Source organism: Ceratotherium simum, chromosome 26, assembly GCF_057802395.1.
Source record: "Ceratotherium simum simum isolate JZ-2026a chromosome 26, ASM5780239v1, whole genome shotgun sequence".
Taxonomy (NCBI): Eukaryota; Metazoa; Chordata; class Mammalia; order Perissodactyla; family Rhinocerotidae; genus Ceratotherium; species Ceratotherium simum.
The window spans coordinates 19,470,810-19,497,038 of NC_141925.1; the positions used below are offsets into that span (position 1 = coordinate 19,470,810).

The 26,229-nt window shown below is 45.7% G+C and overlaps 1 protein-coding gene across 1 annotated transcript in view; it reads left to right on the top strand.

The window, feature by feature from the left end:
* Positions 1–12,827, top strand: part of HS3ST2 (heparan sulfate-glucosamine 3-sulfotransferase 2) — an 84,512-nt gene extending 71,685 nt beyond the window's left edge. The window contains exon 2 of the mRNA XM_004442704.2: positions 11,446–12,827. Within this exon, the coding sequence (XP_004442761.1) occupies positions 11,446–12,064 (619 nt within the window). The 3' untranslated portion in view covers positions 12,065–12,827. The remainder of the gene's footprint in view (positions 1–11,445) is intronic.
* The last annotated feature ends 13,402 nt before the right edge of the window (positions 12,828–26,229 follow it).

Genomic DNA, 26,229 nt, shown 5'->3' on the forward strand with positions numbered 1-26,229 from the left:
CAGAGACTTTTTAACGTAGTTTTTTAAACTACAAAGAATACATCTTATGGCAAAGAAAAAAAAATCCAATGAGTGCAGAATGGTAAAGGTGGAAATAAAGTCCCATTCTGCGCTACCATCCATCCCAGGTCCCCAAGGTTATTCCCCAGAGGTCGTCACTGGTAGCAGTTGACTGTGTTTCCTTTTAGAGATGGTTTGTGCATATCCATACAAGCATGTGTGGGTGTGTGTTTTGTATGTAAACAGGCGCATATTGAACTCACTCTTCTGCAGCTTGCTTTTTTCACTTAATAATGCATCTTGGTCTCTTTTCTGTGTCAATATCTATAGATCTCACTCATTTTTTAACAGCCGCATAATAATCTGTTGTCTGGCCTCATGATGGTTCCTTTAAGCAGTATCCTACTAATGGAGATGTAGGTTGTTTCTGGTCTCTTTCTATTAGTAGTTAGGTCAATGCCAACTGCTATAACAAACCCCAAGACCAGAGTGTATGTCTTGCTCACAATAGCCCAAGGAGGTTGTTTTCCTAGTTGTAGGGTCTTCCGTGCCCCTTCTACCTTTTGGACCTGCCCCCTTCTACGGCCTCCAAAGTGGACAGCAAAGACAGTGAAGAGGACACACCTACTTTGTAAGCACCTTGGCCTGGAGGAAACACACCGCATTTCTACTCACTGTCCATGGTGAGAACAAGCCACAGGGCCCCACCTGGATGCAGGGGGTTCTGGGAAATGTAGTCCTTGGCTGCGCAAGCTGGCTAGAAACAGAGCTATACTCTGGAGGAGTGGGGGAGAATCTTTGGTGGACACCTCCCCATCTCTGCCACAAATACTACAATGAACATCCTTGCACACTGGTCTTTATGTGCTTGTACAAATAAATTTCCAGAAGTGGAATTGCTGGGTTAAAGGGGATGTGCATTTTATATTTGGGTAGAAAATATCTAATTGCCCTCCTGAAAACCTCATTGATTTATGCTCATACTGTTACCGCACAATGGGCACGATCTGCTCGCCACCAGACAAAAGCAACTCGTCAAGAGGCAAGATGGTGGGAAAGAAAGAGCAGTTTATTACAACTTGCTAGCAAGGGGGGAGGATAGCCAACTAAATGTCTCAAAGAACCATCTTATAGGGGCACAAAATCTTACAGCAGTTGCATAGGCCAGTGGGCTATAGGGGAGGGGGTTAGGAATGTTGACCTTCTGGTGTTACAGACTTGGAGTCGCCACACCAGATCTTTCAGTTTTCGTTGATGATGGCTATCAGCATAGACTCTCTGTTTGGGGGTCATCACATTCCTAAGGAACTCAAAAGAACAAAGTTATCATCTTATTGCAGCTGGGAGATACATGCACAAGCAGGGGTCATAAAATCTACAGAGGTCTCCTGGAAGGTGCATATCCAGCTGGGTTAGTTAGAGTTCATTCAAAGTCCCAAAAGGGCTTCTTTTCTACAATATGGCTTCCCTTATGTCAACCTTGTCTTGAGCCGGTATCAATACCAACATTGGAGAGTACTTAGTTCTACACACTTTTGCCTGCAATAACTGTTACAATTTTTAAAAACGTATTTTCCAGTCTTATAGGTGAATAATATTATCTTATGGTTTTAATTTGCATTTCTTTAATTTTAAGAAAGATGGAGTATCTTTCCATATATTTATTTTCCATTCATAGCTCTTTTACTATTAACTCTTCTCATAGCCTGTGTTCTCTGGTTCTCTTTTTCTTATTGATTTGCAAGAACTTTGAAAAAATATATAAAACGTGTAAATATATATATGTATATATATATGAAATAATCCCCTTTTTTTCCTATCTTATATGCTGCAAATATTTTCCCAGCTAGTCATTTTCCTTTTATTTATGGTATCTTTCCATCTCCAAGACTTACATTTTTTATGTAGTCTAACTTTTCAGTCTTTTCCTTCGTGATTTTTGTCTCATGCTTAGAAAGGCTGTCCTCGTGCCAAGATTAATTTTATATTCTCACGTTTTTCTCTCTTGCTAGAGTCACACTTGAATCCAGACTCTGCAACTTGCTGCGTTGCTTTGACGATTGAGTTTGGTTCTCGGTGTCCCCGTTTCCTCAGCCCACAAACAAGACTCATGAGAGTGCCTGCCTCCTAGGCAGGCACTCTCATGAGTGAGATGCTTCATACAGAGCTGAGAACCACAGCTGGCCCCCCGTCACTGCACAGGAAATCTTAGCTGTTGACATATGTCCAATGTGTCTATGACCATGTCTCAGTCAGCTCGGGCTGTGTGATACTGGGATTTATAATACGAAGTATATATTTGGTCTCCGTCCCTGTTCCTGGCACAGAGCTCCTAAAACCTTTGGAATTTCCAAAGTGGGGAGAGCAATAAAGGTGTCTTGTGTTATGTTTATGAGATGACTGTTGGACCACACCTAAAGATGGAGGCTGGTTGCCTGGAGAGCCAACCATGTGATTAGAGGGTTGGAACTTTCAGTCCCACACCCCTGACCTCCAGGGAGGGGAGAGGGGCTGGAGATTGAGTTCGGTCACCAGTGGCCAATGATTTAATCAATCGTGCCTGTGTAATGAAGCCTCCACAAAACTCCTAAAGGATAAGGTTTGGGGAGCTTCAGGTTGGTGAACACATGAAGATTCAGGGAGAGTGGTGTGCTCGGAGAGCTTGGAAGCTCCAAGCCCCTTCCCACATACCTTGCCCTGTGCATGTCTTCCTTCTGGCTGTTCCTGAGATGTATCCTTTTATAAAAAACCAGTGACCTAGTAAGTAAACTGTTTCTCTGAGTTCTGTGAGCCGCTCTAGCAAATTAATCGAACTCAACGAGGGGGTTGTGGGAACCTCTGATTAATAGCCTGTTGGTCAGAAGCACAGGTGACAACCTGGACTTGCAATTGCTGTCTGAAGGGGGGGGGCAGTCTTGTAGGACTGAGCCCTAACCTGTGGGATCTGACGCTATCTCCACCTAGACAGTGTCAGAATTTAGTTGACTTGTAGGACACCCAGCTGGTGTCGGAGAATTGCTTGTTGGTGTAGGGGAAAAAACTCACACATCAGAATTGGGTGCAGAATCTCAGGCTGCCGTTAACAAAAATACCATAGACTGGGTGGCTTAAACAACAGAAATTTATTTCTCACAGTCTGGAGGCTGGAAGTCCAGGATCAAGGTGCCGGCCCATTTGGTTCCTGGTGAGGACTCTGTTCCTGGTTTACAGATGGTTGTCTTCTTGCTGTATCCTTACACGGCGGAGAGAGAGAGATCGTCTGTCATGTCTCTCGTCTGTCATGTCTCTTCTTATAAGAGCACTAAGCCCATTTGTGAGAGCTCCACCATCGTGACCTAATTACCTCCCGCAGGCCCCGCCTCCAAATACCATCACACTGGGGATTAGGGCATCAGTGTATGAATGTGGGGGAAACACAAACGTTTAGTCTGAAGCAGACTATGTGTATGGCTGACGTATGCTGCATGCCCCCCTTTTAAGATATACAACATGATGATTTAATATACGTATACATTGTGAAATGATTACCACAGTCGAGTTAATTAACACATCCATCACCTCACATAGTTACAATTTTTTGTGTGTAGTAAGAACACTTAAGATCTACTCTCAGCAAATTTCAAGTATACAATTCAGTATTATTAACTATAGTCACCATGCTGTACATTAGATCCCCAAGACTTATGCATCTTATAACTGAAAGTTTGTGCCCTCTGACCAACATCTTCGCATTTCCCCCACCCCCCACCAGCCCTGGCAACCACCCTTCTACTCTCTGGTTCTGTGAGTTCGACTTATAGATTCCACATAGAAGTGAAATCGTATAGTATTTGTCTTTCTGTGTCTGGCTTATTTCACTCAGCCATAAAAAAGAAGGAAATCCTGCCATTTGCAACAGCATGGATGAACCTGGAGGACATTATGCTCAGTGCAGTAAGCTGTGTGCCCATTTCTTATGGTAAGCAAGTGACAGAACTCAAACTCAAGGCTCTTCGATTCCAAATCCCATACTCACAACCAGCCGTTGAAGTTGGTTGTTCGCTAAAGATGTTCCCTGCCCCCTGAACATCTCTGTGTGGTTATATCATGCCAGGAGGATCCCTTTCTAGTCGCCGCCTGTCGCACGCAGGACAAATTCCACGGTGCACAAGGTGTGGTTGAAAGAACAGACTTTGCTGGGGACGCTTGCAAGCCGAGGGTCTCGATAGAAGAGGCAGGCACGGGTTACTCTGTCCTCTCGCCGTCACGGACATGTCAGGGCCTGCACAAACTGGGTTTACGCTCCCAGGAAGGGGCTCTGCCCCCACGCCTCCATCCACTTCCCTTCTCATAGGGCAGGAGTGAGAACTGCCTTGCCAGCTGGGAGGGTGATCAAACTACTGGGACACCAGGCAGGCTGGGCTTAGGTGCCCACTGTTGACAGGAGTTATCTGGGAAAGCCAGCTGCCAGAACCTGGGGACCTTGGTGACCTGTGGGAAACTGGGTTCAGGCAGAGCCCCTCCTGCCAGAGGGAGGAAGCCACCAGCCCTTGTGGGAAGCCCAGTTCAGGTGCTGTCCCTCACACAGGGAAAAGGTAACCCCACCCCCACCCCGTGGGCCACGAGGCTGTTGACTCATTGAGGACAGAGACTACACCTTGCCTATCTTTGTATCCCTGGCACACAGTGGGTGCTCAATAAATGCTTGTTCAATGAATGAATACATGAATGCATACCACGCACAGGACAGGCATTGTCGATATAGAGATGTGACAGTCATGATCCCTGCCTTCTGTGACCTTACACTCTAGGGCGATGATAGATGGAGATAATGTGTAAAAAATAGGATATGTCTATAGTGGGTACCATGGAATCACAGGGTAACAAATGCCTAACTCTTACAGTCAGGGAAGGCTCCCAGGTGGAGGTGATGATGAGCTAGGAGTTGAGAGAAGTTTTGCCTGACAGGCTACACAGGGCTTCCCTCGAAGGGTACAACATGTCAAAGGTCCCTTAGTGTGAAAAGTACAGTCTTGCAGGGAGAACTTGGAATCATCCAATCTGGCCAGAGCCTTGGGTGGCCATGGGCCAGATTCAGAAGAGCCACGTAAATCCTGTTAAGGCCTCTTCCCTGTGAACAATGAAGAATTATTGATGGAGTCCACGCCGGGACTTAATGTTTTGCTCCTGGGTCACATGAGTGTGAGGATTTGGGGATGTGGACTAGGGAGGAAGTTGTTCTCTTTTCCGCTCTCAACCAGGTGAGGATAAACGGCCACAGGTGCTGGGCCTGCGCTCGGCTCAGCACGGGGGGCTTTAACAGGTTTCATGTTAAGAACCCATTTCTTGCGCTAAAGCCTTTCCCCTCCTCTTCCACTCTTAATTATCCCTCTGGAGACTACAATGATTTTCAAGGAAACTGGTTGCCCAGCTAGGAGCTAATAAATCACCAAAGTCCCCCAGGCAGCCAGGCCTTCCAGAACACAGACACAGAGTGTACAGATTTAGCAGAAAATGGAATCTTCCGGAGAGTCCTATGGGTAATAATCAGAGGTGTGCCAATTCTGTAAGTTCCCAGCGAGGCCCTGCTCAGATGGGCTCCCGTGTGCGGACACATGCAGACAATGTCCCTTGTGTGGATGGTGGGGGCCGAGGGAGCTATCTCTGCCCCACTGGGTGGGTCAAAAAATATCATTTCCAGAGAGCCTCCAGCTGACAAGAGAGTATTTAGATGTTTTTCTTTTTTTTGGCGGGGCCGTGGGAAGTCTATGATTTTTCCCTCAGGAGAAGAGAGCGCACAGACTTTTGTGGCCGGGGGGAGGCACATGTCTCGGCTGGCACACACAAGTATGCTTCTTCCTGATTGTTCCCAGATTAATACCCTGTCTGTATGTTTCTCCCTTGAGCAAATATTTACTGCACCCCCACCAAGTGCCAGTCAGCCCCTGGGTGCTGAGAATACAGCCCTGAACAACACAGACACCAACCCTATTCTCTTGGGACTTACAGTCTGCGGTTGGGGGCTGGGATGGGCAGTGACATAAACATAAGAATAAATATAGAGTATATTAGATGGTAATGAGTGTAGTCGTGTTACTTATGAGAGTACCTTTTATTAAGGTTGTTCTTCCCAAGAGTCTCTGATCATAAGAATCACAGAGGAACTTGTTAAAAATGTAGATTCCTGGAAAGCACCCCAAACCCATTGAATCAGAATGCCCAGGGGAGGGGCCTGGGATTCCTTTTCTCAAGGTGCCCCCATTTGATGCTCATGAACAACCGTATTACAGGCTAAGTGGCTAAAGGAACACATAGGCTGCACCATTGGGTTCCTGGACCTGGGGTCATCTGGGGAGCTTTAGAATTGCAGGTGTCCAGGCCACACTCCCAGAGTTTCTGATTTAATTAGTCTGGCGTGGGGCCCAGCTATTTACATAACTACAAAAGCCCTCCAGGTGATCCCAATGTGCAATTTGACTTTCCCACTCCCTGCAGAGTGACCACAGCCGCGTTCTTTCTCAACACTAGAGGGAGCCTTGGGCAAGGGACAGCATGCAGAGGGCAAAACAGAAATGGCCCGAGACGTGTTCCTTTAAATCTCATTTTAGCTTCTTCCATTTGGAGGGTTGGGGTGAAGCAGAGCTTGGACCCCCCTCAGTCTGCAAGCCCGAGCACCTGTGGCCGTGATGAAATCTTAAAAATGGTGCAGTGACCCCCTTCCCCAGGACTCTCTGCTAAAAAATCCTTCCCCAGTCCAAGGCCAGAATGCCAGGAAAAGGCTGGGCTTCGTAAACTAACAGTGGTCACCTCTGAGGACCCAAGATAACCTCTCAATAGGCACCTACCTTTGACCCTGGGTCTTTGATCAATTTATTGAGCACCTACAGTGTGCCAGATATTGCGCTAGGAAGGCAAAAATGAACAAGAAACACATTGCGCAAGTCACTGACCATCTGTTGATATGAGTGGTTGCGTATCTAATAGGTTCCACACAATGGGATGAGGGTCCTGGTAGCTGCATGCACAAAGGGCCGTGAAATCACAAGAAAGGGTTCACAGGGGCTATGACTTTTGGTTTGGACTCGGAAAGATGAGTAAATGTTCACCAGGGTGAGAGAGACAAGAAAGGTGACCCAGGGTCTTAAAAAATGAAAACAAAGAACTCAGCAAGTGGAAAACAGATGGAAGAGCAGGCTGCGTTTGGGGAGCTGATTTTGCGTGCAGCACCGTGTGAGCATCAGCTTACCAGGAAGTGGCCAGAGATGAATTCTGGGAAGGTAAGCAGAGGCCTTGAGTACCAAGTCAAGGCATATGGGCTTTTTATTCAAAAGAATAACTGATGGTTGACAGATTGAATTTGCTTTAGAAAGATTTCCCTGGTGGACACAGAATGCAGAATGGATTGAAAGAGAGAAGAGAGTAGAAGCATGGAGGTCAGAGAGAAATCTGTTGTCGGAGGAATAGATGACAAGGCCCTGAGGCTATATGAGTGGGCTAGGAGTGGAGGGGAGACACGAAAACGTTCGAGAATGAAACACGTTAGATGTGAGGAAGAGTCAAGAATGACTCTGAGATTTTTCTGCTTTGTGAGTGGATTCATGGTGATATCATTTGCAAGAATAGGCAAAAGACAGAAGTCAGTTTGGGGAGGAAAATGGTGAGTTCAGTTGTTGAGGTGAAGTGTCCAGTCCATGGACAGTTGGACATTCCAGTCTAGATCATGGGAAAGTTGGAGCTGCAGTTAGAGACTTGTGAGTCAACAGCTTCTAGGTGGTGGTTAAAGGCTGGGGAAGGAATGTAGCCATCCAGGAAGACCATGTAGAATGAGAGCAGTGGGAGATAGACCTGTGGGAAGATCCAGAATGGTTTGGAGACAGTCGAGAATTTGAAAAGGGGATGAGGGCTTCAACACATGACTGGATTAGACAGGTTGTTGGTTTCATTTAAACTTTAAAAATATTGATGGAGACCTTACTTGCGCCATGGACTGTGGTAGGCTCTGGAGATAGAGATGCAAATAAGACGCACCCTGCCCTGCCCTCATGGAGTTTATAATCGAGCGGGGTGAGCGTAGCTTCCACAGAGAGGAAGCCAAGTTGTAAAAGATAGGTCAGAGTTCTTGGGTTGCAAGCAACAGAAACCGACTCTGACTAACTTCAAGAGGTAATGGTTTTTTAGAAGGAGGTGTAGTAACTTAAAGAATACAGAGGAAAGTGGAAGAATTAGGTCTCAGAAAGGGCAAGAACCAAAATAACCCCCACAGAGTTTGGAAAGTCCTTAAGTTTAAATGCCCCGTCACATTTGTGTAATTTCGTCTACTCTCGTCCTAAAGGCCGACACCTGATTACAATGTGTAACAGGGTCATATTATAATTAGCCAGATTTCTAAGAAAATCCAGCCAAAGAGTTCTATTCAAGTGTACTTGTGATTGTTCGCTAATAAAGATATCCTATTTTTAAAAAATATTGGCCTTCTCAATATTAATAAATACTATTCAGATTTGCAACTCACAAGGGTCCATTATACACCTTGGGCCTGGAAGGAGATTTTCAGTTGTATCAGCCTACCAGTTGCACAGTGAATCTGAAGGTTCAAGGGGATAATGGGCAGATTTGCAGGGAAGGCAGGAGGGGAAGGCATCTGAGAGCACAGGTGGACAGGTGAGCCCCTGCCTGCCTTGTCCTCTGAGACTAGCGGGAGGGGCGCAGGATGGGTGCAGATAACAGTCAGTTTCAGTATGGAGGAGAGGAAGGTTGAAGCTTACACCTTTCAGTGTAGTGGGAAACTAGTTGTGTGTTAAGGGTGGGTGACAGGCCTGGGAGCTTATAGTGAGAATTTGGAACACTTACTATGAAGAATGATAGGCGGGTCTGTAAAGACAAATAAAAAGATTATTGAGCAGTGCTAAGGGTTAAATTACTACATATATAAAGGATCCACTTGTCAGGGTCAGCAGTTTTCTCTACTGCTGTTTGTCAACCCAGAGACAGAATTAGAAGTGCTGAAAGGTTGGAAGGATGCATTATTAGAGACTGGAGGAGCAAATAGTACAAGGAAATTAATGATGATGAAGATAATGAGGATATTGATGTTGATGATGGTGATGCTATTGAAATGAAGATAATGATGATATTGATGATGATGATGATGATGATGCTATTGAAATGATTGTTCATTGGGTCCAGAGAAGTTCGTGTGGAAAAAAGTGAAATCAAGAGCATCATAGGGCCAGCCCTGTGGCTTAGTGGTTAAGTGCGTTTGCTCCGCTGCTGGCGGCCCCGGTTCGGATCCGGGCATGCACTGACGTACCACTTCTCCGGCCATGCTGAGGCCGTGTCCCACGTACAGCAACTAGAAGGATGTGCATCTATGACATACAACTATCTACTGGGGTTAGGGGGAAAAAAATAAATAAATAAAATTAAAAAAAAAAAAAAGAACATAGTATAAAAAAAAAAAGAGCATCATAGATGGATTTGAAGATCAGATATAATAAGTTTGAGACTGTGGTAAATGTAGAAAGAAGTCAAGTTGTAATCTGTATTAGTTTCCTGTGGCTGCCGTACCAAATTCCCACAAACTGGGTGGCTTAAAACAGCAGAAGTTTATTCTTTCACATTTTTGGAGGCCAGAAGTCGGAAACCAAATTGTCAGCAGGGTTGGTTCCTTCTGGAGGCTCTGAGGAAGAATCCACTCCATGTTTCTCTCCTTGCTTCTGGTGGCTGCCAACAATCCTTGGCATATCTTGGTTTGTAGATCTATCACTCCATGCTCTGCCTCCATGTTCACATTGCCTTCTTCTCTTCTCTTCTAGGGATATTCCTCGTTGGATTTAGGGCCCAACCTAATTGACAATGATCTCATCTTGGGATCCTTAATTTACTTACATCTACAAAGATCCTTTTTTTCAAATAAGGTCACAATCATAGGATCTGGGTGGACATATCTTTTGGAGGGTCACCATTCAACCCACTACATAGTCCTAGAGTAGAATTTCCGAATGAATCATTTCATAATTAGGACAGTTCTAATGACAAGACTCAAGAGAGGCCATGAGGAAGAGTTGCTAAAAGGGAAGAGAAAATGGAGATATTAGGTCAAAGAACTATGAGGCCAGGTTATTGGATGGAGATGATGAGGGGAGCTGGGAAGAAGATGACTAGGAACCAGGCGTCTGTATTCCAGAGGAATGTGAAGATCAGTGTTTTGGGGGTTGGTAAATCATAGTGTTAGGACTGGGGAAAGAATGATCTAGCAGTGGTTCTCACCTCTGCCTTCACGTTGGAATTGTCTGAGGAGCTTTCTAAAAATACCTACTCCCAAATATTTTTAATCAGTTGGTCTAGGATGAGTCATCTGTTTTTTTGTTTTTTTGATTCCCCAGTGGTCTAATGTACAGCCAGGATTAAGGAAAACTAGTTTAAGGTAAAACATGACCTTCAGAAAGAAGTAGCCACTGGAAGCCAAGAGCATCCCCCTCCATCGAGGCCTGAAAGAGACACTCCTGGGAAGGAGACTTGAGAGTTTCCCACCATCATTCCTTAAGTCTCAAGCAGAGCCAGGAAATGAAAAATTACAGGAGCAAGTGTTTGCATTACCTGGCTTCGACTGAGGCCCCAACTGGCCTGGAGATCTTTGCTTCTTCAGGCTTATACCAAGGATGTATTTCAAATGTGTTTCAGGAGGAAAAGATATTGGAACCCATTTCTAAAACACTTGCTGTTCCTACAAAACGAGCCTTCCTCCACCCCGACCCCCCGTCCCAAGACTTTCTTAATATATTTGGAGAAGTATCTTTTGCCAGAACAATATTTGATGGCTTCCTTTGTGTTTTTTGCATATGTAATAAACGCATTAAAAATTTCAAGCAGCGTAAAAGGTTATACAATAAAAATTAATTTTTATTTATCCCCAACCTCCTCGCTCTGCTCCCATCTCAATCCCCTCCCCAGAAGCAACCACTTTTATCGGTTTCTTGTGTATCCTTCCTGAGAGGAACATGCTGTATCTTGCCTTTTTCCATTTAATACTATATCTTGGGAATCATTCTGTATTAGTACTTACAGATCTACCCAACTCTATTAATTGGCTATTCTATAATTTATTTAACCCATACTGATGAACATTTAGGTTATTTCCTGTCTTAAAGCAAACTTGTTCAAGGTTTTTTTTAAAAAAATCAACCAGAGTTAAAGTGAGTTTCTCACTGGAGAGCTAATGCAAAGTGTAGTGATTATAGACAACAATACTGTATGATAGACATCAAGCTTGCTTAAAGACTTCGTGGTAAGGTGGGCTCCTCACCGATGGTAAGGTGGGTTCCTCACCAGGTGAGAGCAGGTGGGCCTCAAATGTCACAGCAGAGAGAAGAGACTCAGCTAGGGAGCTGGGTGTAGGGCAGTGATCTCCCTGGGCACCCCCGGGGGGGGGACCCTGTCTGACGATGTGCTGTTTCTGCCCCACAGGAGCCTGATGCCCCGGACCCTCGAGAGCCAGATCACACTGGAGAAGACGCCCAGCTACTTCGTCACTCAAGAGGCCCCTCGACGCATCTTCAACATGTCCCGAGATACCAAGCTGATCGTGGTCGTGCGGAACCCGGTGACCCGCGCCATCTCCGATTACACGCAGACGCTCTCCAAGAAGCCAGACATCCCCACCTTCGAGGGCCTGTCCTTCCGCAACCGCACGCTGGGCGTGGTGGACGTGTCTTGGAACGCGATCCGCATCGGCATGTACGTGCTGCACCTGGAGAGCTGGCTGCGGTACTTCCCCCTGGCTCAGATCCACTTCGTCAGCGGCGAGCGGCTCATCACCGACCCGGCCGGCGAAATGGGGCGCGTCCAGGACTTCCTGGGCATTAAGAGGTTCATCACGGACAAGCACTTCTACTTCAACAAGACCAAAGGATTCCCTTGCTTGAAAAAAACAGAATCGAGCCTCCTGCCTCGATGCCTGGGCAAATCAAAAGGCAGAACTCATGTACAGATCGATCCTGAAGTGATAGACCAGCTCCGGGAATTTTATAGACCTTATAATATTAAATTTTATGAAACTGTTGGGCAGGACTTCAGGTGGGAATAAGCCACCGAGATGCAAAGGCTCTTCTGGTCTCTTCCATGAGGTCTGTCCTCAGAGCCTATGATCCTCTTCCCCCAGTAAATCCAGGCTCCAGCCTCATTTCCCCATTTTGGGTTCCATCATCCTGGAACCAGGAAGCCCAGCTAAGGCCAAGAGACCGGGGGTCCCTGCCATTAGCCCTCCCCAGTGTGTCCAGGCAAAGTTGATCTGCTTCTGGTATGTCCAGTCAATTCTGAAGCGTTTCCCTTCAGCCCATAAGAGGCCTTGGGAAATAGCTTTAAGAAGGGGGGATCTTGCAATTATGATAGATATTATAAGTGGTGATGGTGCTGTTGCTATGAACACAGCAGTCTGTCCCCATCCCTGTCCACCCCAGAGTGGGCTTGTTAATTCCGAGTGGCATGTACCTCCCCTCTAAGCTTGACTCTCTGGAGCCGCCCTGGCTGGTGGGATGGGAGCGCATCCTCATCCTCCTGACCTTAGCAGCTCATCGAGAGATTGCAGAGCCAGAAGCATCCCCTGGCCACTCCCAGGAGACAGACCCTTTGATGATGAAATAAACCAGAGGTTTCAAAGCCGGTGGTCTCAACAGTGCTTGAAGGGTAACTGTCTTTGCAAACCACTTTGTGACTCTCCCTGCTCCCTGTGGACAAAAGCACATAATTCTGCTCTTACGGGTATTCTCCTCACGCGAGCTTTCATGTTCAGCATGCAACAGAATCATGCTTGTCCATGTGAAATAAATATGGCTCTCTCGTGTCCTTAACACTGGGCTCTTCTGTCAGCCAGGCCTGGAGCACAGCTCATTCACTCAGCTCCTCCCATAGAAGATGCGGCTGGTGCTGGGGATGGTCTGGGAGGGCATGGGCAAGAAGCACGAGGGGGAGGTGGGGTAAAGAGGTTCTTGCTGGCAGAGGCTGGGACAGATGTTATGTGGGAATGTCCTCTTTCTGAAACATAATTCTGATTGGGCCCGCCCTCTGCTTAACCTTTACATCCGAAATGCCAAACTAGAGGCCCAGGGGCTGATAGAACATCAGGTATGTTTTTGCTTAGCCAGCATGATGTTTTGAAATAATTTCCAACATTTAAAATTTGGGTGTGTTCATATAAAAGTATGGGTTTCCAGATTCTATTTTTTTTAGTGGAGACATGGCTACACTGAGCCTGCACCCAGCATGGCAGCAATTGGCTGCCATCTCTGGATGAGGCCTGTACTCCCCGGTTTTCCAATCCCCACCCAGCCCCACCTCACTGATTTACATCATCTGCCTGGCCCCTGTGGGCGTGTGAGTTCACGACTTTGCTTTGGGTGTGGACCGTGACCCCAGAATAAAGTCTAAATCCTCCAGCACAGTGCCCAAGACAACCTCAATCACAGTTTCTGGATCATCTCCTGCTTCTCACTCATCCTCTGCTCCAGCGTCACAGAGCTGCATGCCTTTTCTTGACTCTTTCCAGTCTCCACGCCTTTGCCTGGAATGCTTTCCCCCACCCCTGCCCCCCACATCTCCAGCTAATGGAAGCTCTCATACGACTTCACCCAAGTGTCACTTGATATTTGTGAGGCCATCCCCAACCGAGCTGAGTCATCTGCTCGCTCTTCTGCATTTTCTTGGTGATTTGTACGTAGCTTTTATCACACTAGATTTTCATTATTTGTGTAAATGTCTGTCTCCACCGTAGACCATGGCTCCTCGAGGGTCAAGATTGTATCTTGCTAACATATAGTAGGCACACGGCACATGTTTAATGGATGAATGGAGTGAGTGGATGGAAGTTGGAGGCCTGGGGGCTTGTACAGGAATGCCCCAAGGAACTGCACTTCTGGGACACACTTCCCAGATGGCTCCATGGTGCCCACAGGTGGCCGGGAAGGATTGCTGAGGCCACTTTGCCTTTGTCTGCTCTGTCAGGCATGGTGGCAGCTTCCTAAAAATGAGAATCTGACTTACAAGAAAAGAGGACACAAAAGCCTAAGACATTAGTTCTGTTTCTTGGCCCATCTTCCTGCCCAAAGCATCTCACAGGAGGTCAAATGACTGAGACCATGGTACCAAGAAGTCAGTTCTGGGGGTCTGCCCCCTCTGTGCTTCCCCTGTGGGCATGGAAAGGTGATACAGAGGCCAGTGGGAGCTGTTACTGCCCAGAAGCTGGGGCCCTGAACCTCTGGTGACCAGAAGAAGGATGAGTTGTATGTAGACATTAATAAGTTACCCTTATACATTCCCTATCCAAAAGTATTTGGTGTCCTGTGATCCTAGGCCATGTGCTGGCCAAGACTGTATCCAAAGGGAGACAGAATTACATTGGGACATAAAGGAAACACCTAAGAAAGTGTTGGTGGAACTTGCTTGTTTATCCCGATTGGGGAGAGTCCAGTCAGAATTGATGAAAATTCTGCATTTCGTGTGCACAAATGCAACTTTATTCCTTTGCATTACAAGCATTCTCAGACAAAGTAGCCTCCAAGTATTAACAAATAAGTCAGAGTCTGTTGTAATTAGCATGTCAACCATTGTATGCAAGTGAAAGATGCTAAAGTGCCTTTAAAATCCTAGTTTACATGAGTGAAACCTGGTGTACAGTAATCTGCTCAGAACTCTGAGTTCTAATCCTGTGCCATGTACCCTTTTGCCCAAGCCGCCCCAGGGCAAACCTGCACAGGGTCCATGTTAGTACAGTTTAAATAGATGGAGTTTGACTGTTCAGTCTGAGACCAAAAAGGCTTCTCTGGGCGTGTGTGTGTGTAGTGTGTTTCTCTCTCACCAACAGTCTGGGGTGTATGGCACGTCCATGAACCAGAGAATCAGGCTCCTTCCATCCTCGGCTCACAGTTCACAGTGGCTCACCCCATATCTGCGTTCCACTCAGCAGGAAGGGTGTGTAGAAATCAGTGAAGACCACTCAAAAGAGAACACACAGAGCCATTGACTCGGAGCTTGCTATAGCAAGCAGTCTATCTCGGGGAAGGCTTCCGGTGTGCCCGACTGGGGCTGTTGGCGTGGGGAAGCTGGAGGTGGGCTAACTAGAGATAGAGCATCCTGTGTAATTGGTGTGCGGGCCTATTTGACTTTCTCTGGTTTGTCCTGAGTTGGAAGCAGGGACATAGAAATAGGAAAGCTGGCAGTCGTTGACCAACTCCTGGCCGTTCTGGGCCAGTTGCTGCAGAGGTGGTTGGTCAGAGTTCCATTGCCATATTGGTCTGGCCGTTGTCCACTGAAACATTCAGTCTCTCAAGAGGGAAAGGGGGCACAGGAAGAACAAGCCTCTTCCATTTGAGGTTGCAGTATCCTTTCCACTCAGCTTCCTCTGATTGTGAATGGTGCCCCATAGGGTTGTGCAAGGGTAGTGCTACTACTTTTGTTCACATCCCCTTGGGTAGAACTCAGCCACTTGGTCACACTTAGATGTGAGGGAAGCTGGGAAAGGTAATCTTTCATTTGAGTGGCACAGTACTCAGCTAAAAAGGGAGTATTCTATAGAAGAAGGAAAGAGCAGATATTGGGGGATGCTTAGCGGTCTGGGTCACGGAAACTTATCCATGTATCAAAGCTTCCGGATGTGTCTGGGTCTCCCTGTGGCTCTGGGAGTGTCGATCTGTGAGTATGCACGGAAGGTGCTAGGCCTGGGTCAGCCCTGCTTGGCTTTCCCTGCCTCTGTCTATAGACACTGTATCGTTGAGGAAAGCACAACTTTGGGAGTGCAATGGGTCTCAGTTTGAATCCTACCTCTGCTGTTTCCTAGCTGTACGACCTTTGTCCAATTGTCTAATTTCTTTGAGCGAGTTTTATCATCAGTTAATTGGGACAAATTGTACCCATGGTAAAGGGTTTGTCGGGAAGATTAAGTAAGAGAGTACGTGCCTGACACATAGTAGGGGCTCAATTTGTCTTCCCTTTATTCTCACTTATTTGGTTCCTGGCTGTGGAATCCACCCAGCTCCTCCACTCCCATCGTGGACGGGATGCCTTAGATCAGCTGCAGCACTTTCCTCCATCCTACCTCTTCCCGTGTGCCTTGTACTTAAGTCACTCTCATGACCCAGGATCAAGTGGCTGAGTCTAAACTGCTGTGCTTCAGAGTCTCTGGCCCAGTAAACCCAATACCTCTTACTCCCAGGGGAGGGTGACCATTCACCCTGCTTGTCCCAGGACAGATTCAGTCTGTACCTGTTGTCCTGGAGTGATTATTAACATTGCCCCTTTCACTCTTAACAGTGTCCCAGTTGTTTGGACAGTAAATCCACAGGGGTCCTTATTGCCCTCATGCCAAAATTGTCCCAATGTTCTGTTCATGCTGGCCTAGCCCCCCGTCCAGTCTTATCCTGGGTTGCCTTTGGTTCCAACCATTTTCCATACCTATGACTCTGATCTTACCCTGAACTCCAACACCACTAATTCCTCTTAAAGGGCTGATCCTGTTGCTGTCATGACTGCCTCCTTCTCATCATCCACTTCTCAGCTCAAATATCTACCTGAAGTTGCCCTCTCTCTCCCCTGTCATTCTCAACCTTGTAATTCTGTTTTCCTTCTGTTATAGCACTTACCACTACCTGACATTATATATTAGTTTCCTTGCTTGGTGTCTGTCTCCTCCATGGGTCAGCTTCATGAAAGTGAAAGCCATGTCCATCTTCTTCAGCACAAGGCCCAGCATACAGTAGGTGCTTAATAATTATTTGAGAAAATGAATGAACTACTGGCATTCTACCCTGAACACTAGCCTTTTTGACCATTGCTTAACCCCAAGAATGGACACTGTCTCTAAGCACTACCTCCTGCCTTGGATCTGTTAGGTCTCCTAGGATCTTTATTGCCATTATTAGCCTATACAGCACCTTTGTGGGAGTTAGAAAAAGGTACGCCCTCTTGGCAGATAAGTGAGAAAAGAGTGCCCCTTTGGGATGGACACAGCCTTGTGGGCACACAGTATAGAGGATGGAATGCAGATTGGATATCAGCTCCCACTCTCCTCCACCCAAGCTGACATCTTTGTGTAGGGCACAGAAGGCACAATCATGCACAGCAGCCCTGACTGCCATTCCCCCCATTCATTGGGATTCCCTGGCCTGGAATGCTCCTAAAATTAGTACTGAGACAGCCGGATGCTTTCTATTCCCCTAGTTCCCTGCCCTGGCTTTGAGGACCTCCCCCATCCCTACTGGTATGATGCTTAGTGATTCTCCACACTTCATATTCAATCCTTCTGGTGCATGCATGCCTGTATCTCTGTGGATGCATGCTTCTGTGTGTCTTCTTGTATGTGTGTGTCTGTCTCTTTCCTATATCCTCATATACACTTAGGAATACTCAAAACTATTCAGCAAATGTTTACTTAATGTTTGCAAAAGGAGGTTAGGGAGGTAATGGCAGCTGGCATTTATTGAATGCTTTCTGTGTGCCAGCTGTTGTGCTTTCCATAAGTTATCAACCCTATGAAGCAAGTACTCTTTCAGGTGTAATAAATGAGTGTGCTGGTTCAGAACACGGGCTGCCTGCATTCTAACTCCAGCTCACTACTCTCTTACTCTGGGATCTTGGGCAAGTTATTTTATGCTTTCTGTGCCTCAGGTTTCCCACCTATAAAATAGGGGTGCTAATAATAGTACCAACATTATACTGGTTTTATGAGGATTAGACAACTTAGTTCACGTGAAGTGTTAAGAATCATATTCCAAAGTGATAGCTGATATTGATATCATCCCCATTTTTGAGATGAGGAAACTGAGGCTGAAAAGAGTGAAGAAAATTTCTCAATTTCACACAAGTGGTGGAGCCGGGAGTCAAACCAGTCACAACTCTCAAGGCCACGGCTTTGATCGCGGCAGTGTGTCCTGGAGCAGGTCACACAAGAGATGTATAGGAGAGTGAGTCCAGTGCGATAACTGAAGCAAATGCGGGAGTTGAAGGTGGCATAAAGGAGGGAAACGTAACATAATTGCAAGGACTTCATGAAGAAGGACAGGGAGCGCCTTCCTGCTCCTCTCTACTTGTAACAAATCTCACAACCTCTTGACTAAAGTTCAGCTTGTTTATCAGACACCACAGATGCAATGACATCACATCTCCCAGGAACAAGAAGGAGTTAATATGGTCCATTCCTCAAATTTGGTGAAGAACCTGCTAGATGAATATGAAAAGTGAACATGAAAAGATGAAATGAAAAGGAATGAGCATGAGAGTCACATAAACAAATAATTACTATATAATGTAATAAAGTGAAACTATGTGATGAGGGGCACAGGGAAGAGAGCAGGGACTCTCCTGGAGGAAGTGACAGTGGAGCCAAGTCTTAAAGGGTGAGTAGGAATTCATCTTTTGGAGAAGAGTGTTACATGCCAGTCTGAAATGCCCCTGGGCACGCTTTTTCTGGGTTGGGGCAACTAGAATCAAGGATTAAGGTCACTGGGCTAAATTCTGGTCACTGGATTGGACCCTGGGTCCATCTACACCACACCCCAGCGCAAGGCCTACTCTGTCTTCCCACAGATTCAGGGTGGGTCTCCACCTGCCTGCCTGTACTAAGGGCAGAAATGCAGGTCCACTCTTCTTCTAGGATGAGGCCACTAGTCAACATGGACTCCTTCCAAGGGAGACAGATGTAATCTCCTTGTCCCCTCATCCCACCTCCCAGAGCCCGGGACCGGAGACCTGAAGAACCAGTTCAGGAGGATAAATAGGTGCCCCACTTGGGCTCCTCACACTTTGACAGTGAACTGGGATCTTGATAAACTTGGCTTCCTGATAAGTAAGGAGAACATGTTGCTTTTATCGTTTGGGGAAAAAAAAGGCAAGCATATATACCTCAGTCCCCAAAACAAACTTAGAACAAATGTTATTCCATTTTTCTAGGGTGAAACAGAAATATGAATGTGCCATTTAGGAACTATGTTCCTAACTGCTTCTTACTGACAACAGTGGCTCAGACAAATTAGGGATTTATTCTCTCAAAATAAGGAAGTCTGGAGTTGGACGATCCAGGGCTGGTACAGCAGTTCTGTTATCTTATCAGGGACTCAGCCTCCTTCTGTCTTTCTGTCACATCATCCTTAGTCCATGGCTTCTATCCTCATGGTCCAAGGTGGATGCTGGTGCTCCAGCTACCACATCTGTATTCCAGTTGAAAAGAAGAGGAAAAGAAAGAAGTCAGGAAAACATTCCTCCTAACTAAGTCAATCCCACTTGATGAGATTTCCCAGAAATTCTACCTGGTAACTTATATTTACATCTCATTGACCACCTCTAGCTGAAAGGGAGGCCACAAAATGTAGTCTTTTAGCTGAATACATTGTCTCTCTGAAAACCCAGGCCTTTCATGCTAAGGAAGAAGGAGAGAGTGGATACTGAGAAGGCAATTAACAGTCTCTGTTACAATAAAACTCCAACTATTTGAAAAAGCTGTCTCGAAGATTACCAAGATTTTCCAACCAGTCTTCACAATGGCTCCAGCACCTCCTGCCTCTGAGACCTCCAATTTTCTCCCTATTGCTTCTGCTTGACTTCTCAAGGCAAATGCCTGAGCACCAGCTTCTCTCTGCCCTTGTCTCCAGCTAGTAAACCAGCTGGTGGGGTGGGGGGGAGTTTGGGGGGTGTGGTGGCAGGGAGGGGGACGTCTGGTTTGTAGCATTCGCCAATTGCCCTGGTGTAAATGCACCCACCATGGGCAATTTCAAGCTGTGCCGTCACTGAACGCAGAGTCGGGACACCTTCAGAGTCCTGAAGCCTCTCTCCAGAGGCTGCACTCTCGGCTCTCGGCAGTCAGAACTAGCCGGCTCTGACACACCACTGCATCGTCTCTCACCTCCCTGCCTCCCCAGCCAGGAAACGCTGGAGAGAAGAGACCAGAGGCCCCGGAGCCTTGTCACGCACTTGTGTGCCTGGAGCCTGGACTGAACCTGAGCTCCGGGCACTGGACCGAGCATATTCCCACCTCTCCAGTGAGTCAGACTGCATTTCATCTGATGACGCGAAGGAGTCACATCATACAAGCATTTAATCCACCTAAATTCAATTCTCTTCTGTCAGAGAGAGAGGAGAGGCTGATTTAAATAGTGTGAGCAGTTTCATCTGCCATTTTGCTCCAGGAGTGTATCCTCCAGTGATACGGCGCCCGGATCTTTCATCCCCTCCAGCCTGCGTGCCCGTCACAGCGTGAGCATTTTGCCTCTCTGACTGTGATTCTAACGTTGGTTATTACTTATTTTTCATACTCCATGGCCCCTAAATGCAAGACAGCTACTCCCTCAGATGCCCACCTGGATAAATAAACAGAAATCCACAGCAATGATGGAAGGTAACAGTGGCAGCGAGGAGGTGCCTCAAGATTTTACCTTTGTCACGTGACCTGTTGACTTTAGAACCCAGTCTCTGAGTAAGAGGCAACTCCACGTTATTTGCACCCCCTCCGCGCCCCACGTGGCTTCCACATCCCCTGTGCACACACACACACGCTCAGGCTGCAGGAGAAAGGACAAGAGCACGAATGAAAAGTGGCAAGAGAAAAGCAGGGCAGGACACAAGGGCTTCCAGCAGCTTCGTTATCCCTACATCATCCTTCCCCCTGCTTGCTGCTGGGAGCACATGGTTTGCACTCTTCCTTACCTGGCAGAGTGTTTGGTGGAAATGCATCCAGTGAGCGTGTGTGTGACTGACATTTATTTTACTCCCGTGTGCCTCGAAGGACTGGCAATGAGTCTGTGTGACTGACACGTGTCTGGCTCATCCATGTCTGACGGGAACGCGATTGACTACACGGGACTAATTGGATCACGGCTGACTGACACGTGCTTTGTGGTCACGGCCTGCCCAGCACACCTCAGGCTGGAGCTCGTCTGAGAGTACCAGTCTGACTGATGTACACTCAGCCTTGCAGTGGGGCTGGCATCTTGCCACATACTGATGGCCCTGCAATCCTACCTCAGGCGTCTGGGAAGGGGCTCTATTCCTCTCCAGGCCCAGAGCAAAGGCATTTATGGCTTGGCTGTGGCTGCTCCTCAGCCCTGACCTGGCCCTCCTTCCATGCTGGGCATCTGGCTGTATCAGAGCCCAGCATGGGCCCTGCAGCCCACTCTACCCACTTGAACCTGGTCCTCACAGGGTTCAATTCTAGGCTCCTCGAAGTGGCTTTAAAGGCATCTCATGGCACCTTCAGAGTCCTGAACCCTCTCTCCAGAGGCTGCAGCTGCTCAGAGCCCTTGGGCTGAGGCAGAGCAAGGGAACTCTGAGTAACATGGAGATGCAAAGGTAAGATGGCAGAGGCTAAGTATCCAGGAAACAAAGGTGTTTATACAGGACTTCAGTCTTTCTCCTGCCTTTGAATAATGATTACATGACTTGTAAGCTGGTTTAAGGCAATAAAGTCTTTTCACATACTTTACACCATTTTCTCTTTGTAATAACTAGGATTTTTATTCCATTTTGCTGAGGGAAGAAATTGAGGCCCAGAGATTTTTTTTAAAGGGATTTATCTGAGGTCACACAGCCAAAACTCATATCTACAACTTCTAACTCCAAATTCCTTGTCTTTATAAGGAAGAGACTTGTGCTGAAGCACTAAAATTTTGTCTTTTGGGAAGCATTTGACATCCACAAAGGTGGTTAGACCTGGGCATGAAGACCAGACACGTAATGTTTCTTAGCTAGCATTCTTTAAGTCCACTATATTAATATCTGAGACATGCAGATAAGAAGAAGAAATTGGGCATAAATCTTGGTGTTTTGTTTGTGTCAAAAAGGGCAAGCAGAGAGGGTTGAGGATTTGACCTAAGGCTGCCCTCAGAATCTAAACCAACATTTGGAGAGCAGAGTTGCTGCAGAGATCAACATAAAATTCCAGATCAAGAGTTAAATCATCAAGAGGAAGAGAGAATCATATCCAGAAAGGTCCATGATAAATGTTCCACATTGACTGAGTTCAAACACAGCTCTGAGTTTCCTAAGAGTCAGGGCAAAGAGGAAGAATCGATGAGTAACGTGCCTTGTGTGATCTAGTGATGTGAGCTCAAAGCAGAGAGAATCGGCTTCCTGAGGGAGATCGTTCCATAGGAACCACTGGTCAGCATAACGTGTCCTCAATAATCACTTTCACAGGAAATCTGGGATAACTCACATATTAGTCTTTCTTACATAAAATAATGATAAACATGAAACAGTAAGAATATGGAATAATGGGTCCATTAAGGGGATGCTCTGGGGAATCAAGGTGATATTGTGCAGAATTGCAAATGATGGTTGGTCCAAACCGATAGAGGGACAAAGCCTGGAGGATTCTGAGAGGGAATAACTGTCATCTTCTCCTTCCTAGAGCATCAGCCATCTGATTTTGGCAGTAGCCGTAGGCAAATGATTCACCACTGATGTCACCGGTGAGCATATGGAAGACAAGTATTCTGTGACTTCGTGTGAAGGACCTTCTAATGTGAAAGACCTTCTAATAAAGAAATTAAGCAAATAGTGAACAAAATTATAATTTATAATGAAAACAACTAAAAACGAGATTATTAGTAAAAGATGAGGATTACTGGAGTAACTACTGACAGAGCCAAGAATTTGTCTCCCAAAATGGCCCTCAGTTAACTAAAAAATTCAACAAATATCCAGTGACTCTTCAAAATACAATCACAGCCCGGGCCTCGAAGGTTCTGTGGTTAGAAAGTTCCATGGTCCCTCTGTCACCTCGTAGTACATATGCCTGCATGGAAGGTGGCCCCACCGCTAGGGTGAGCCATCGTTTTCCCAGTGATTTCTTTAAGTGTTTTGCCAACTTGAGTTTGTGAAGTTGAACCATATGAAATTGCCAACATTCAGTTGTTTTGACTGGCAAAAATGGCAATCCCATAGAGTTCAACCTAATATAAACTTTCAAGAATTTAGAGGACATTGTTAGCTATCTACTTCTAATGTCTCATTTCAGTCTCTGAGAGATATTTAAAACCACATTACCTGGACAAATGTATGGACTTAAAATACTGCTTTTTCCCCTTCTCATATCTCACGGAATGATGTTATTTAATTTCTTTCTCGTTAATCTTTGGCATCAAGGTCTTGTTTTGAGTTAATCTAGCAGCTCTCTAGTCTAACAGAGATTCTCTTCTCTCACCACTGCAGCCAGGGTTCACTTCCCGGTCAGGGAACCACACACCCATCTGGCGGTTATCACACTGCAGTGGCTGCGTGTTGCTGTGATGCTGAAAGCAATGCCACCAGTATTTCAAATACCAGCAGGGTCTCCCACGGTGGACAGATTTCAGTGGAGTGTCCAGACTAGACAGACGAGGAAGAAGGACCTGGCCAGCCACTTCAAAAATATTGGCCATGAAAACCCTATGAGTAGCAGCAGAGCGTTGTCTGATATAGTGCCGGAAGGTGAGAGGATAGAGCAGAAAGATTGAGCGGGGTTCTGCTCTGTTGTACACAGGGTCACTAGGAGTCAGAATCGACTCTACAGCACTAACAACACGACAGTTCTCCACCATGCTGGGCAATAGGACATTAGGACATTAGGCCAGCTGACCTTTCTGGTGGAGTCATGATCCCCTCAACATAATCATTTACCCTCTCACTTGTCAAGACGACCTTCCAAGGGCTTGCTTACGTCCAACTCGCACTGTGAGTTCACATCACAAGGAATAACAACCAAATCTGTGTTCAATTTCTCTTGCCTTCTCTGTTATCCATCTGGCAACCTACATAAACATCCCAAATTAGCACTGAGTCAGCTCCCTTCAGGTTGTGCAAAGAGTACTTCATCGTTCAAAATAAAGTAATTTAGAGACTGTCCTTTAATATAGAGACTTTATAAGGACTCAAGTATAAGATGACTCCGTCTTCTCTGAGGGAAATTTTTAGTGGGGGGAGCTGTCATCCCTTATACATATAAGCATATTTAGAGACTACTTTCTCAATTTTGAGTACAAGTGTACAGCAATTAACCTTTCAAAAAAATTTGGCAGCAAAATGGCCCCCAGGTAACTGAGTGAATGAAACTTTTGATTAGGATAATTTAATGTTTCCCATTTGGATGCCAAGATTTTTTTGCCAAACACAGGTTTTCTTTTTGGTGTAATTCACATTTAGCTAATTCTACCTGGCACCACTTAGCCAACAGGTTTGGCTGTTTCATGTTGTCTCTGGAACTGGTGACTACAACCTTGACATCCAGTGCGTAAAAGGATACTGTCTCCTGGTTTGCTGTAGCACTAGGAAATGTTTTTAGTTCATCTAGAAACTGCATTAAATTGTTGAAGGACACAGTCTCATTTTAAGCTATTTTAAAAAATGGAATTTGCTATACTACCCACTCTAATTCTTATAGTGAATTTAGAAAAACGAGAGAGAGAGAGAATTAAAAGCTTTGGATCAATACTACTAAGATCATATGACTTGACCCATAAATGATTTATACATATGAAATCAAAGCCAATAATATATCAAGGGTTTTAGTTTATTCGATTTAACCACTCTCTATTGAGTGAAACAGAATCAAACCATGATCAATGGTCAGATAACTGAACTAAAGCTGCCTGCCATGGAGAACATTAGGACCAGAGACCCTGATCGGCAGTTTGTGAAGATGCAATGTGGCATTGAGATCTCAGGGAATATTAACTGGACCAATGTTTCCCAAACTTTAGACTTTTGAGCCTCACTTTTATAATTTTTCTCATATCCACATACTATTTGTATTATCATTACCTCAGTCTTTTTCTTTTAATCATCTCCTTTTTACTTAAATTTATTTTAAAAGGAAACTTTGTTTCCATCATACATGGAAAATCAGTTCCACTAACCCTAATTAATTAAAATACAAAAGCATAACTATTGCTAAGAGGAGATGTCTTTTCCCCATTCTTCTGGTTTCGAAGAGAAGGCATTTTCACGAAACACAGCTAGATTCTTACCTACTCTTTCTCCTTTTCTCAGAGGTGGTGAGAATTTACCTGGTTGGTGGACACAGTCATTGGTCTACATTTCCTGAATGCGTGGAGGTAACTTATCAAAAATCCTAGTTTTGTTTCTTTCTCTTTCCCTCTCCACCCAAACTGTGGTCAGGCAGTGATTGGATAAGTGGGTCTGTTCCTCAGACTCACACTTTCCCTCCGGTGGGCTGTCCCAGGTGGGTGAGGTGGGGAGGGTGTTAGTAGGGCCCCTTGACCCTAATAAAGCCAGGGCTCAGTCCAGCCTTTATCATAATAAGAATGTCATTGTAATCTCCCATCTGCCCTGTGCTTTTTGTCTTTGTTCTCAGTAGGTTCAGAATTCAGATGGAAAGAATAGGGTTGTGCCTTATTGGGTCCCTCAAATCCCAGCAAATATTAAAATTTTTATAAAAATTATCAATTTGCTACCTAAAATCTTCTCATGTACGAACAATGAGACATTCATCCCACTTTGGGATACACCAAACACAGACAATGATTTGGGAAGTTGTAGAAATTTATCCTTTAGTTTCTAGCTGGAATAGGTTATACTTTGAGTTTACCCTGATGGACTCTATTCAAAGAGTTAATGATAATAATTTGTAATAACTGGGACTCTCAAAACTGAGAGCAAAATCTAAAGCGTTCTAGTGACCAGATATTTTTTCCAGGAGTAGGGGGGCATTCAAAAGATTGAAAAACCAGTACAACATTTTCTCTGAACAAGGAGAATAGATTGCAGCCATATATAACCAGGGGGCCTCCTTCAGCTTGGGCCATGAAAAGTCCTCTGAGACCCTGCTACCCAGAGCGGGTCCTGCAGAGCAGCAGCGGCAGCAACCCTGGGAGTTCGTTAGAAATGCAGACTCTCAGGCTCACTCCAGGCCTGCTGGATCAGAATCTGCCTTTTAACAAGATCCCCACATGATCACATGCACGTTAACGTGTGAGAAGCACAGTCCGTTTCTGCATTTCTGAAAAGTTGCCAGGGGGGAGGGGAAATGGGAAATTGTTGCTTAATGGGTAGGAAGTCTCACTTATGCCAAATGAATAAGATCTGGAGATCCGCTGTGCAACATAGCGCCTGTAGTTAACAATATCGTACTGTGCGCTTCAAATTTTGTTAAGTGGGTAGATCCCCTGTTAAGTGTTCTTACCACAATAATAATAATAAACACAAAGGGACACAAGGAAATATGTTTACTACCTTGATTGTGGTGATGGTATCATGAGTATATCCATATATCCA